Source organism: Aethalodelphis obliquidens, unplaced genomic scaffold, assembly GCF_003676395.1.
Source record: "Aethalodelphis obliquidens isolate GAN/ISIS:26980383/991018 unplaced genomic scaffold, ASM367639v1 scaffold8, whole genome shotgun sequence".
Classification (NCBI taxonomy): domain Eukaryota; kingdom Metazoa; phylum Chordata; class Mammalia; order Artiodactyla; family Delphinidae; genus Aethalodelphis; species Aethalodelphis obliquidens.
The window spans coordinates 55,178,562-55,191,615 of NW_020837952.1; the positions used below are offsets into that span (position 1 = coordinate 55,178,562).

At 36.8% G+C, this 13,054-nt stretch overlaps 1 protein-coding gene across 2 annotated transcripts in view; it reads right to left on the reverse strand.

Moving 5' to 3' along the window:
- Positions 1 to 13,054, reverse strand: part of DMC1 (DNA meiotic recombinase 1) — a 39,831-nt gene that overhangs the window by 13,707 nt on the left and 13,070 nt on the right. Inside the window, exons 7-12 of one of the 2 annotated variants that reach the window (XM_027107662.1) lie at positions 12,309 to 12,350; positions 11,123 to 11,195; positions 7,389 to 7,480; positions 6,900 to 6,973; positions 6,653 to 6,767; positions 5,786 to 5,846 (exon numbers count right to left, since the gene is read on the reverse strand). In XM_027107662.1, the coding sequence (XP_026963463.1) occupies positions 5,786 to 5,846; positions 6,653 to 6,767; positions 6,900 to 6,973; positions 7,389 to 7,480; positions 11,123 to 11,195; positions 12,309 to 12,350 (457 nt within the window). The remainder of the gene's footprint in view (positions 1 to 5,785; positions 5,847 to 6,652; positions 6,768 to 6,899; positions 6,974 to 7,388; positions 7,481 to 11,122; positions 11,196 to 12,308; positions 12,351 to 13,054) is intronic. The other variant, XM_027107663.1, reaches the window with a different exon arrangement.

The following is a 13,054-nucleotide window of genomic DNA, read 5'->3' on the forward strand; positions in this document are numbered from 1 at the left end:
TTCTTTGAACTTCTTGAGTATTCTAGCAGTTATAAACAAGTCTTGAGGTAAAGTACAAGAAGGTGTAATAGCATTCCACATTCTTTTAGAGGGCTTTAATTTACTTCTATTTCTGACCAAGTAAAAACGGCTTCAGAAAACCACCCACATGTCTCCTTTAGCCTACTCTCTTATTTCCCCTTTTTTTGTATTATCTTCTCTTCTTTCCTCCTTTTCTCAGGGGATGGGGGAGTATGATGAGAAGGAGGAAGAGATGGGGGTGGATATTAGGAATAAAGAGGGGCCAAGAAAGATTGTTTCATTTATCCCCCTCTGGTTGAACAGGATACAGCCTGTTATGTTGTTGACAGTAAGACCCAGAACCTCCTGACCTTCCAACTGCAAATTAGGGTGCAGGGAGTATAGGATTATGGTGATGGTAGGGCAGGTGATATTTTTCTGGGAGTGAGATAGGAAGAATAGCACAGTGAGACTAAAAGAGCATCAGCTTTGAAGTCAAAGAAACCTGGGTTCAAAATCGACTCCTGTTTTTTAACTGTATGATTGAGCAAGTAGGCACTCTAAGCCTCTGTTTCCTCCTTTATATATTAGGAATAATAATAGTGTCTACCTCAAATACTGGTTGGAGTGGAGGCCTTGAGGGGTCTGGGTAAGGGCAAACTTGAGGGACAATTGGTACTCCTGGTACTTTTGACTTGCTAAGGGTTAAGCTTAAAGATGGAATTTTTGAGAAGGGGTCCATTGAGAGAAAGACTGGGTGAACCATGTCCAAGAGAGAGGAGGATGTTTTGAGATTAGAGGAAGATAGAGAATTTTGGTGAAAAAGAAGAGATGGTTAAAAAAAAAAAAAAGGAGTATGTTTAAGAAGTTTTGTTAAATAACCCCACCCCCCATTTCCTCCCAAAATATGCAGAAAAATCTACATTTTTCAAATTTTTGAAGATAGAATTCGGCAGGGGGTTGTTGGGGGGTTGGTGAGAGATATAGTAATATACTGAGACTGGCTTCATAGAACAGGGAGGTCTAGGAGGCTGAGTTATGTTGGGGTGATATGAGAATTATATAAGATGATACATGAAAGCACTTGGCACATGCTAAGCAACCAATAAATATAAGTGCTCTTAATTTTGAGGGAGAGGAAAGTAAAATTCAAATAATTTAAATGTTGCACAAGGTCACAATGCTAATGACTTTGGTTTAATGCTTTTTCTCTAACCGTATTGCCTCTTTTTTTTTTAATTAATTAATTAATTTATTTATTTATTTTTGGCTGCATTGGGTCTTTGTTGCTGTGCAGGGGCTTTCTCTAGTTGCAGTGAGCGGGGGCTACTCTTCGTTATGGTGCAGAGACTTCTCATTGCGGTGGCTTCTCTTGTGGAGCACGGCCTCTAGGCACGCGGGCTTCAGTAGTTGTGGCTCACGAGCTCTAGAGCGCAGGCTCAGTAGTTGTGGCACACGGGCTTAGCTGCTCTGTGGCATGTGGGATCTTCCAGGACCAGGGATCAAACCCATGTCCCCTGCATTGGCAGGCAGATTCTTAACCACTGTGCCAACAGGGAAGTCCCGATATTGCCTCTTAATTTATACTAATGATGTAGAATCAGTAAGTGACATCCTTAAAGAATAAACTGCACATTTACAAGACTGCAAATGTTCTAAGATGACTTTTAGGGAAACAAATACACAAATGAAGTCGGGGGCAACATCATGGTCTTATTTGTTGCTTATCTTATTTTTGCTGTGGTATGGAGCTTTACAGGCTGATACTTTGACTTTATTTCCAGGCCTTCATCAACTGGCTCATTCTAGTTCTAAAATCTGTATCTGTAAGCCTCATCTAGGAGTTACTGCTCTGGTGTATCATATGGAAGCTCCTCGCCTCTATAATTTTGTTCCTTTTTAATACGATGTGCCATCAAGTATAATGCAGGGATGGAAGCCTCAATTATTGTCAGTGTACTTGGGTACTCATACCAATTACAGTGATATTTCTCTGCCAGGCTCCAGGGGAGTTGCAGCTTGGAGTTCCTTAACACTGAGAAACAAAGATATTTCCTTTATGGGAAGTATTCTAATAGCATTTGAAATCCTTTAGTTTAAAACTGTCCTGTTTTCTTTTTTAATTTAGCTGTGGCAATATATGTGCTTTACAGCACATGCATTTAATTTGTATTGTTATGATGTACTTTAGAATATACTAATTATAGTGAAATTTGTTTCCATATAACTTGGCTAGGTGGAGGAGATGCTGTTTCAAAGCAGATTCACCCAGCAAAAATACTAGTCTTTGTTACCTTCTTCGGCTCTTTTCTTAGCTTATTTCATTATAAATCTCCTCCCCTCTTTGAACTTCTGCAATTATTTCCTTTCTGTCATTTCTCTATTTTTCTCCTATTGGAGTCAATTCAAAATGGTTTTAAGCTTTTTGAAACTTTCTACAAATATAAGAAAAAGAACCCTATCTGACCTAATTTCCACAGACTTCCTTTGTCTTCTAACTCTAGGTCGATAGTTTTGGCCTCTTCAATGTTCCCTCCCTACACCTGAAGAAAGAACATTGCTCTTTAACTTGTACTGTTTTATTTGAATGCAACCCACTTCCTCCCTCTGAGCCAATGAGTCATTTTCTCTTTTTAAAGCGAGCCTTAAAAATCTCCCATTTCTCTTCAGTTTAAAATTATTCTCTTTGTGAAGTACTTTATGTCCTGTATATGAAAGATACCCTATAAAACAGAGAATATTGCCTTAACCCCTCAAGGACTACAGACAATGCATGACCAACCAAGACTTTAAAATTTTGAGTTAAATGGATATCATTTATTTTTTTCCTAATGGAGGCAAGGCACATAGTCTCTGTTGTTCACTAGTGAATTCCTAGAACCTTGATATATAGTAGATTTTCAATAAATATATACTGAATGAATAAATGATTGATTTCCCCCTCCTCAATCTTTTTAACTTGCTTGGACTTCCCTGGTGATCCAGTGGTTAAGACTCTGTACTTCCACTGAGGGGGCATGGGTTCGATCCCTGGTAGGGGAGCTAAGATCCTGCATGCCACATGGTGCGGCCAATAAAACTCAAAAAACAAACAAACAAAAAGATCTTGCTTAAAACCTTTCATGTAATTAATACTTTTCACATTGGAATCTCCTGTAATTAAGTAGAAAATATCATAAAAACATATTGAAAAGTGAGAGCTATAGCAAACTGCAGAAGATGCAGCAATACTCTTAGCGTTTAGTTTAGAAAATGCCTAAAGAGAGATACATTCATTTCAGCACAATTTACATAATTTAGAATATCATATCAAATATCTTCTAATATATATGTCAATGACTGATTTATCTGCTACCAAATGATGTACTGATTCAGTTTTAAAGTAACAGAACTTTGTACTGCAACCATCAGTGATGATTTAAGCAAAAATCTGCAATGGATATTAGTAAATCCACTGGGTGCAAAACATGATATTTACACAAGTCTCAAAGTATCACCCCACAAATTACTTATTAATTACAAACAGGAGAAGGTCTTTTACAATGGAGAAATCTTGTGAACACCATCTTAATCCCATGATCAGACTTATCACTAATAAAGGGACAAACTGCCTCCTGATGTGATATATGGAAAAGGTCATAACATTACTTATATATTAGTAGTTTTCCTGCCAAAAGTGTTTAACATTTTAAATAATGAGAAAAAAATCAACTCCAAATTGAGAGACATTCTGAAAAACAGTTGGCCTGTGAGCTTCAAAAATGTCACTCACTCCCAATACAGGGGGCATGGGTTCAATCCCTGGTCGGCGAACTAAGATCCCGCATGCTGCACAGCGCCACCAAAAAAGAAAGTCAGTGTCACAAAAATCTAACGAAGGTTGAGGAACTGTTTTGGTTAAAGGAAACTAAAGAGACATGACAAGTACATGGGATGCATGATCCTTAACTGATCCTGAATCAAAAACAAAACAAGAAACCCCCCAAACTACAAAGGATATTATTGGAACAATTGGAGACACTTGAATATAACTGTGTATTGGATAAATAGTACACCAATGTTAAATTCCCTGACTGTGCTAATTATGTTGTAGTTATGTAGAAGAATGTTCTTATTCTTAGAAGAGATATGCTGAAGTACTAAGAAGTGATGTGTCATGATGTCTGCAAATAATTCTCACTGGTTCGGAGAAAACAACTCTCAAAAGGTTCACAAAACATATACACTTTTACATATATGAGCATGTGTGTGTATGTAGCATATAGAGAGATTTTACATACACATGCACACACACAAACACATAGAGGGAAAAAATGTGGCAAAATGTTAACAACTGATGAAAATAGGCAAATGATATTTGTGGATTCATTATGCTAGTCTTGGAACTTTTCTCTGGCTAAAAATTATTATAAATAAGAAGTTGCTGAAAAGACCTTTAAAAAAGCAGTACAGGGCCTTCCCTGGTGGCACAGTGGTTGAGAGTCCGCCTGCCAATGCAGGGGACACGGATTCGTGCCCCGGTCCGGGAAGATCCCACATGCCGCGGAGTGGCTGGGCCCGTGAGCCATGGCCACTGAGCCTCTGCGTCCGGAGCCTGTGCTCCGCAACGGGAGAGGCCACAACAGTGAGAGGCCCACATACTGTAAAAAAAAAAAAAAAAAAAAAAAAGCAGTACATAGATTCAGGGCTATTTTGACTGCTTACTCAGATACATAATGCTCAAAACTCGATGGTGGCAACTGAACTTTCTTTGAATTTTCTGTTTTTTTTTTTAAAAAAATATTTATTTATTTATTTGGCTGCGCCGGGTCTTAGTTGTGGCATGCAGGATCTTTCTTTTCTTTAGTTGCGGCTTGCGGGATCTTTTAGTTGTGGCATACAGGATCTAGTTCCCTGACCAGGGATCGAACCTGGGCCCACTGCATTAGGCGACAGAGCCTCTACCACTGGACCACGAGGGAAGTCCTTATTCGAACTTTCTGTTTCACTATACTACTTTAACTCTCCTTGTCTTTCTTTCTTTTTTTTATTAAATTTAATTTTATTTATTTTTTTATACAGCAGGTTCTTATTAGTTATTCATTTTATACATATGTCAATCCCAATCTCCCAATTCATCACACCACCATCTCCTTGTCTTTCTATTCACTGCCATCTTTCAAGCAGAGCCATCAATATGTATGTTATGTGCACAACTATTTCAACAAATTCTGAATATGCCTAGTGTGGAGTGAAATTCTGTTTCTTCAAACAGGAGACTTCTCTCATAGCAAGTCTCTTATAAATATATAAGAGACCCATAAATATATCTCATGTATATCCTGTAAATATAAATATATTATAGTTATATAATAATAAATATATAAATTAAATATATATCTCATGTGTATCCTATAGAGAGCCTGCTTTTTTTGTTTGTAGGCTAACAGCTTATCAGTGCATTAGAAACCATTCATGTATCTGGAATATACATTTTTATTTCCCTAAGATCTTTTTCTTATTGTCCTCCAATATCCTTTTAGTCCTAGACAAAAAGGAACCCAAAGTATCTCTGAAAATAGTTAAACTATTGCTTTGTTTTATCAAAAAACTAGAGAAGAATAGATCTGGATAACAAATAAATGATATTTGCAATTATGAAGTAATATGCACTGTGCAAAAAGTGATTTGTGACATATCTGTGTCCACATCAAGGCTGATGATTTTTGAATTATTTCCTATTCTACACTCTCACCCTTTTGATATTAACTTTTGTGAAATACAAAAGCAGAATATTAGGGCTTACGTCATAGTCGCTCCTGGGTCGGCAGTCATTTGATTGGTCACAAACACAGCCACATTATATTCTGCATCAAGAAACAAAATTAAGAAACTAAGAGAATGACAATGTGAATATTAAAAGTTCATTGCTTAGATTTCAGAGTTTAGAAATATTGTGCCATGAATTTATTTGATGAACAAGATTACATTCCTGTTTTTTCATTGATATCATAAATTAAAGTTATTATTGTTATCTTATTTAGGTACCTTATTGTATTAGAATCAGTATTTTTGGTTTAAAAAAAGGGTTGTATTCCCATGAAGGAAATTTTATTTTTAATAAATGGATTGCCTCCTGACATTATTCTGAGCTTCTCTGAAAAACCTACTTAGCAAACAGTCACAGGTGCTATTTTGATATCACCATTTATTTTAAAAATCTACCTTCTGAGGGACTTTCCTGGTGGCACAGTGGTTAAGAATCCGCCTGCCAAGGCAGGGGACACGGGTTCAAGCCCTCGTCCAGGAAGATCCCACATGCTGCAGAGCAACTAAGCCCGTGTGCCACAACTACTAAGTCTGCGCTCTAGAGCCCGCGAGCCACAACTACTGAGCCCATGTGCCACAACTACTGAAGCCCGCATGCCTAGAGCCCGTGCTCCGCAACCAGAGAAGCCGCTGCAGTGAGAAGCCTGCATAGCGCAACAAAGAGTAGCCCCTGCTCACCGCACCTAGAGAAAGCCCGCGCACAGCAGTGAAGACCCAATGCAGCCAAAAAAAAAAAAAAAAAGAGTAACCCCTGTTCGCTGCAACTAGAGAAAGCCTGCGCACAGCAATGGAGCCAAAAATAAATAAATAATTTATTTTTAAAAAATTAAGGAACAAAATCTACCTTCTGAGATTTTTTGGAGTCGTGACAACATCTGGGCCAGTTTTTGCTGCCGTTCAGCCAACTCCCCACGACCACTGAAATCCACTCGGAAAAGTGCCATTATTGAATCAATGATCTGTGTAGGATTAATGTAAAAATAAATAATGCATTTGGAAATGGAAGGAAGAAGTTAATTTGAATTGGAATCAATAGAAGAAAGATAATATGCTAAATAGCTCTAGACTGAGCAATATTTAGAAGCTCGTACCAACAGTTTGAAGATGCCAGCTTCTTCATGGAACTTTGCTGCTACATAATCAAGTAGCTCCATCTGATGTTCACCTGATGGGAAATGCAGTGGGAAAATGTTATAAAAACTAGAAGCAGCAGAGGCTAAGATCATGTATGTTCTTGGGAGTCAGGCAAAAGAGAGTCCTTGAAGGATTTTCTTAATTATTTATGACTTTATTAAATATGATTTCATATTCTGCCTTAGCATACATACCAAATGCTACCTTATCCAAAAAGAATGTTACTCTCCATTTCAAAGACAAAGAATAAGAAATAATTTGAGAGCATTTCAATGTCTAAGGACTTACCAGATGATAAAATTTGTGGACTGACTAAATAAATTTGGAGAAAGGTAAAATATGAAGAGAAAAGGATAGTGTCAAAATGTTGTAAGCATCACTCAAATAATAAATCAGTGCTGCCAACCTTAAAACAGCCTAAGCATCCAATTGCATGGGGCTCTTACTAGTATATGCACGTGCATAAAGTACATTGTCCAGGACTGCATCATGGTCTACGCTGAAGCGATCAGCAATGTCCCGAAGGCGATCTGGACGGCTGGAGTATGCCAGGATTAAGGATTCAATAAATCAATTCCAAAAAGTTTAGACAACAACTACAAAAAATAATACCGTAAGCAAGTGTATCAAAGAGAGGCAAAACACTGTACCTGCAAAGGTATTCTGGAGGATACCAATAATCACTTAAAATCTATATTAGACTTTGTTTTTCATAAGTGCCTCAATTAATGAATACCTTAGGTAGTGATAACAGTGATAGAAATAATGAGACAGTAATGAATTTAAATATTAAATTATCTAAACAATAACCTTGGAAGTTAGTTGTTATGGCCTCTATTACATTTTACAAAGGAGGACACTGACAAACAGAGATTAGGCAAATGACTCAGGATTATGCAGCAAATCAGTTCCAAGAGAAAAACTAGAAACTAAGATTTGTGACTCTCTGTTGTTCTCAGTTCAATAAATATAGACCTAGTCAAGGAAGATAATATCACGGAATTATAATTCAAGTCACTTCAAAGTGAATTAATTCACTCTCTTCATATTCCTCACTTGTTCAACATGAAATAGTTTAATATATCACTAACCACGTGTTGCCAACAAATGATAAATTTGACTACATAAACCAAAGAGTCAAAAAAGTAACTTCAAGAGTCCAGAAGGGAATTACTATCCTATAGTTTTTTGTTTATTTAGGGTTTAAAATCCACTTTCTTCTAAAGGAGTTGTGTTAGCATTCTGAAATTAGTAAATTCATAGGGGGGCAAATTCAGTGTACCTGAAAAGGTATTCTGGAAGATGCTAATAATCACTTATACCTATCTAGACTGTAAAGGAGTAATAAACATTCTTTATAGGTCTTTGGTGATCCTAACAATATGTCTATAATATTCTCTAAAGTGAAGTAAGATAAAATAAAATGCACATCTGTGGTCTCATTTCACTTTGTTTACAGTATTTGTATAATACTGATCATACTATAAGTAACTGTAAAGTAAGGACCATTTTTAACCTTATTTGTGACACTTGGAACTAGTTCAGTAAACATTGAATTGAATTGTCTTTAGGGCTTCCCAGCCATCTCTGTCCTACAGCACTATATATGTTTTCTTCAGAGCTTTAGTGACAGCCACTTAAATCTTCTATTGCTGCTGAGTATACCCAGTAGATGTTTCTGGTGGACAAATCAAAGAAGACAAGGAATTGGAAGAAGCAATAAAAAATGTTTTTCACTATGTCAGTTTTTACAAAGCCGGGTGACTATGTAACCAGGAATGTAAAAGTTGGACTTATGCTGAAGGGAAGTTCAAATCAATTTACAAATGTTTATTAACTGATTCCCATATGGAATCGGTTACCATATTAACCAATTACCAGTGCAAGGCACTGTGGAGGATTTAAGGGTCATAAGATAATCTATGCCATAGGTAAGTGTAAAACATAATTATGTAGGCAAAATATAAACACATAAAAAGACAAGTACCACGAGAGAGCAGTATACATGTAAGAGACTCTGAAAGAGTGAGAACATTCCACTCGGGTCCCTGCATGTCCTTGTTCCTCCCAGCTGTTCCTCCCTATTCCCTCTTGCATATGACCTGGCTCCTAACTGTTTCTTTCAGCCATTCTTGATAAAATCCAAATTGCCCAAACAGTGGCAGCTATTCTGCAAGAACAATTCCTCCCTCTCAAGAACCATCCTTAATCAACTGTTTCTGAAACTAGCTGAACTCCAGCTGAGCGCCTCTTCCTACAGTCCTATTGTTAAAAAGAATGTCCTCTGAACCTGATATCTCCTCAAACTACAGTATTTCTTCTATTTATTGGTTAATTACACACTGCCTCAATTCCTTACTGTTTATTTGCAACAAGCTTCCATCATCTTACTTTACTGCAAACGGCCTCTTGGACTCCTAATTGCAAACCTCAGTGATCTTTTTCAGTTTGCACCTTCTCTCTCTCTCTCTCTGTGGAACATCACTGACTACCATTTTCTTCTTGAAACTTTCCTTATGCTTAGCATCCACAACCAGATATCCTCTTACTTTGTCTGTCTTTATTGATTCGTCTTTTTAGTCCCTCTTCCTAGACATAGGCACACCCCAAAGTTATGTTCTCAGTTCTCTTCTCTTCTCTCTATGTAAGTTCTCTTGCCTCCCCCTGGCTATTCCATCCATATCCTTGGCCCTACCCTTTTCTCAAGCTGAGCCCAACATTTCCAACTGCCATATGGATGTCCCTCTGTACCTCATATTTGACATATTAAAATGAAACATCACCTTTTCTCTGAAATATGATCTTCCCAATTCTGTCATCATTATTCTCCTAGTATCTAGACAAACTTAAGAGTGGTTTCCCAAGCCTCTCTTTCCTTTGTCTACCAAATACAGTCATCAAATCTCATTACTTGCCTAGAATATTACAAAAGAATCCAATTTACACCCATCATCCAGCTTCAAGACCCTTCATGTCTAAGACCCACCTTTCCAGTCTTGCTTTCTGAAATAACTTACACTTCAATAAAACTGCAATTCTTTTTGTTACCCAAACAGGTTCTTCTCTTTTTCCTTCTGTATTTTTGTTTAATGCAGACCTTTTCCTTTATTTGAGGCCATGACTTTGAGTGAGTCAATAACCTTCTAGCTATTAAGTTAAATCTTTGGAGAAGTAAGAGAATTAAAAACAAATAGGATGTAATTTCCTCTCATGTATTTGTTTCATCAATTTTATACCAAACCCATTTGGAGAAGTGAAACCTTTTTTTAAAAAAGGTGATTTGAGGGATTTCCCTGGTGGCGCAGTGGTTAAGAATCAGCCTGCCAGTGCAGGGGACACGGGTTCGAGCCCTGGTCCGGGAAGATCCCACATGCCGCGAAGCAACTAAGCCCGTGCGCCACAACTACTGAGCCTGAGCTCTACGGCCCGTGAGCCACAACTACTGAGCCCGCATGCCACAACTACTGAAGCCCATGACCTAGAGCCTGTGCTCTGCAACAAGAGAAGCCACTGCAATGAGAAGCCCGTGTACTGCAACAAAGAGTAGCCTCTGCTCGCCGCAACTAGAGAAAAGCCCACACGTAGCAACGAAGACCCAACACAGCCAAAAATAAATAAATAAATAAAATAAATTTAAAAAAAAAACTATGAAAAAAGGTGATTTGAACATAGAAAACAAATTTATGGTTACCAAAGGGGAAAGAGTGGTGGGGAGGGATAAATTAGGAGTTTGGGATTAACATATACACACTAATATATATAAAATAGATAACCAACAAGGACCTACTGCCTACTGTATAGCACAGGGAACTATACTCAATATTTTGTAATAACCTAATAACCTATAAGGGAAAAAGAATCTGAAAAAGTATATATATATATATATCTATATATATATATGTATATTAAACTGGATCACTTTGCTGTACACCTGAAACTAACACAACATTGTAAGTCAACTATACTTCAATAAAATAAATACATAAATAAATAAAATAAAAATTTCAGGGGGAAAAAGTGATTTGCAAACTCGACTAGCAACTGTTTTCCCTTGGCTTTTCTCATTATTGCTGGTTTACAGGGTGATCACAAAATGACATATTTCAAACAAATTCTCTTTTATAGTAACAGTACTATATCTCACTATTATGTTAGCAACTTGTTTAAATAAAAGGGTTACAAAGTATTTTCTGTGTCAATGAAGATAATCTTTCCTCCTGAGTAGCCACCTGCTCCTGGAAGTTGAGCTGTCACTAGAAAGCAATTAAAATTTAGTTAATATTAGTAAGAGTGAATAAACTTTGTACAAATGTGTATATAAATTAATATGGTATTTAGGCTGGTTGCAACTCTCTAGTCATGTAGCAAAGAATAATGATCTTTTAGTTTCTAAACAGCATGCTATATTTTTATATTACTAACCAGTGGTAAGATTATAAGTATTCTGCCAGCATAGTAGTAATTCAACAAAGAATGTCAATATCTTTCACAATGGGAGATATTCATGAAATTTAGTTCTCCTAAAGAAGTAGAATTTAAGTATCACTAACTTTTTTCTATAAGAAATAATCATAAATATAATTTATGCTACATAACTCATTTAAGTAACTTTTCAATTAATGTATATCAAAATTTTAAATGTATTTTCTTTATATGTAGTAGTTAACACTAAGGAATTACTCTACATAAAGTACATACATTATTTCATTTATTTTTCAAAACAACCCTAAGTTTGGCACTATCATTACTCCTGTTTTACTGATAGGGAAAATCTGAAAGGTGAAGCAACTTGCCCCAGGTCACACAGCTATTATTGGCAGAGCTATTTTGATGCCAGAATCCCCTTATTAAACACTTTTCCATGCTCCTTCTACTTAGGTCAAAGAAATGTAGTGTAATGTCTTTATGCAAAAGGAGGTATTTTTGCTTATTTTGTTTTAGAAACATTTAAGTCTTTTTTAGTTCCAACCTTACTCTATGGAAAGTAAGGAATTCTAGGCCTCAAAAGATTCTGTGACATTCTCATAAATACAATATGGAAAAGACAGAATGGGAAAAATCGAGACCGTGAATGAATACCTCTCTCCACCAACACATTCATATACCCATTTACCTCCTCCGTATTTCCATTCAGGTGTTCAGAGTGCAGTATATACAACATCACCTCAAGCATCACATATTCAAAGACCAGCTCTGGTATTTGTGTAACCATGGGCAGTTTATGTAATGTCTCTGAGTTTTAGTTTCCTTGCAAGTTTGTTCAGATTACATGAGATTATGTAAGTACCAGGCACAAAGTAGAATAGTAAGTGATCGCTATGATTATTATTGTTATTGCTATTATTGTTGTTGTTACATATCCTTACCACAGAGGGTATGAGAGAGTTGGGTTTTTCCAGTTCGAAATTCTGTGAAATATAGAAAAAAAAATACATAGTTAATTTTTAGATATTTTCATAAAGAATAAATATGGCCTCAGAGTATGGTTTTCTTTTCCAACTGTCAAATCTCACACATAAAGTACCTCTGTGTCATGAATGGATTCTGCATATATGAGTACCAGTAGTAAAAACAACTTTTAAAAGGTTTTCTTTTTCAGAACTGTCCTTTAGATAATAATTAACTTAAACCAAATTTTCCTTAGGAATAGTTATATAAATGAAAGTTTAAGACTCCACCACGGGAATGAGAGTCTGGGGTTCTCCCACTGACCTGGGATCCTCAGATTGGTGGTATTCCCTAGCTACCAACAAAAGCAAATTCTCTCCGGAGAAAAATGTCCCCACTCACCAATTTAGGCCTATTGAACTCCAACAGATTAAAATCAAGAAATAAGCTCACAAATATCAATGAATACAACAGCAGGTAAGCCATTAAGACTGAGAGTCAACTGAAATAAACACAGATTTATTTCTCCAAGTCAACAGAAACATCAACACCAAAAAAACAAAACAAAAAACAGGGACTTCACTGGTGGTCCAGTGGTTAAGACTCCACGCTCCCAATGCAGGAGGCCCGGGTTCCATCCCAGGTCAGGGAACTAGATCCTGCATGCTGCAACTAAGAGCCCACATGCTGCAACTAAAAGATCCCGTGGGGGCTTCCCTGGTGG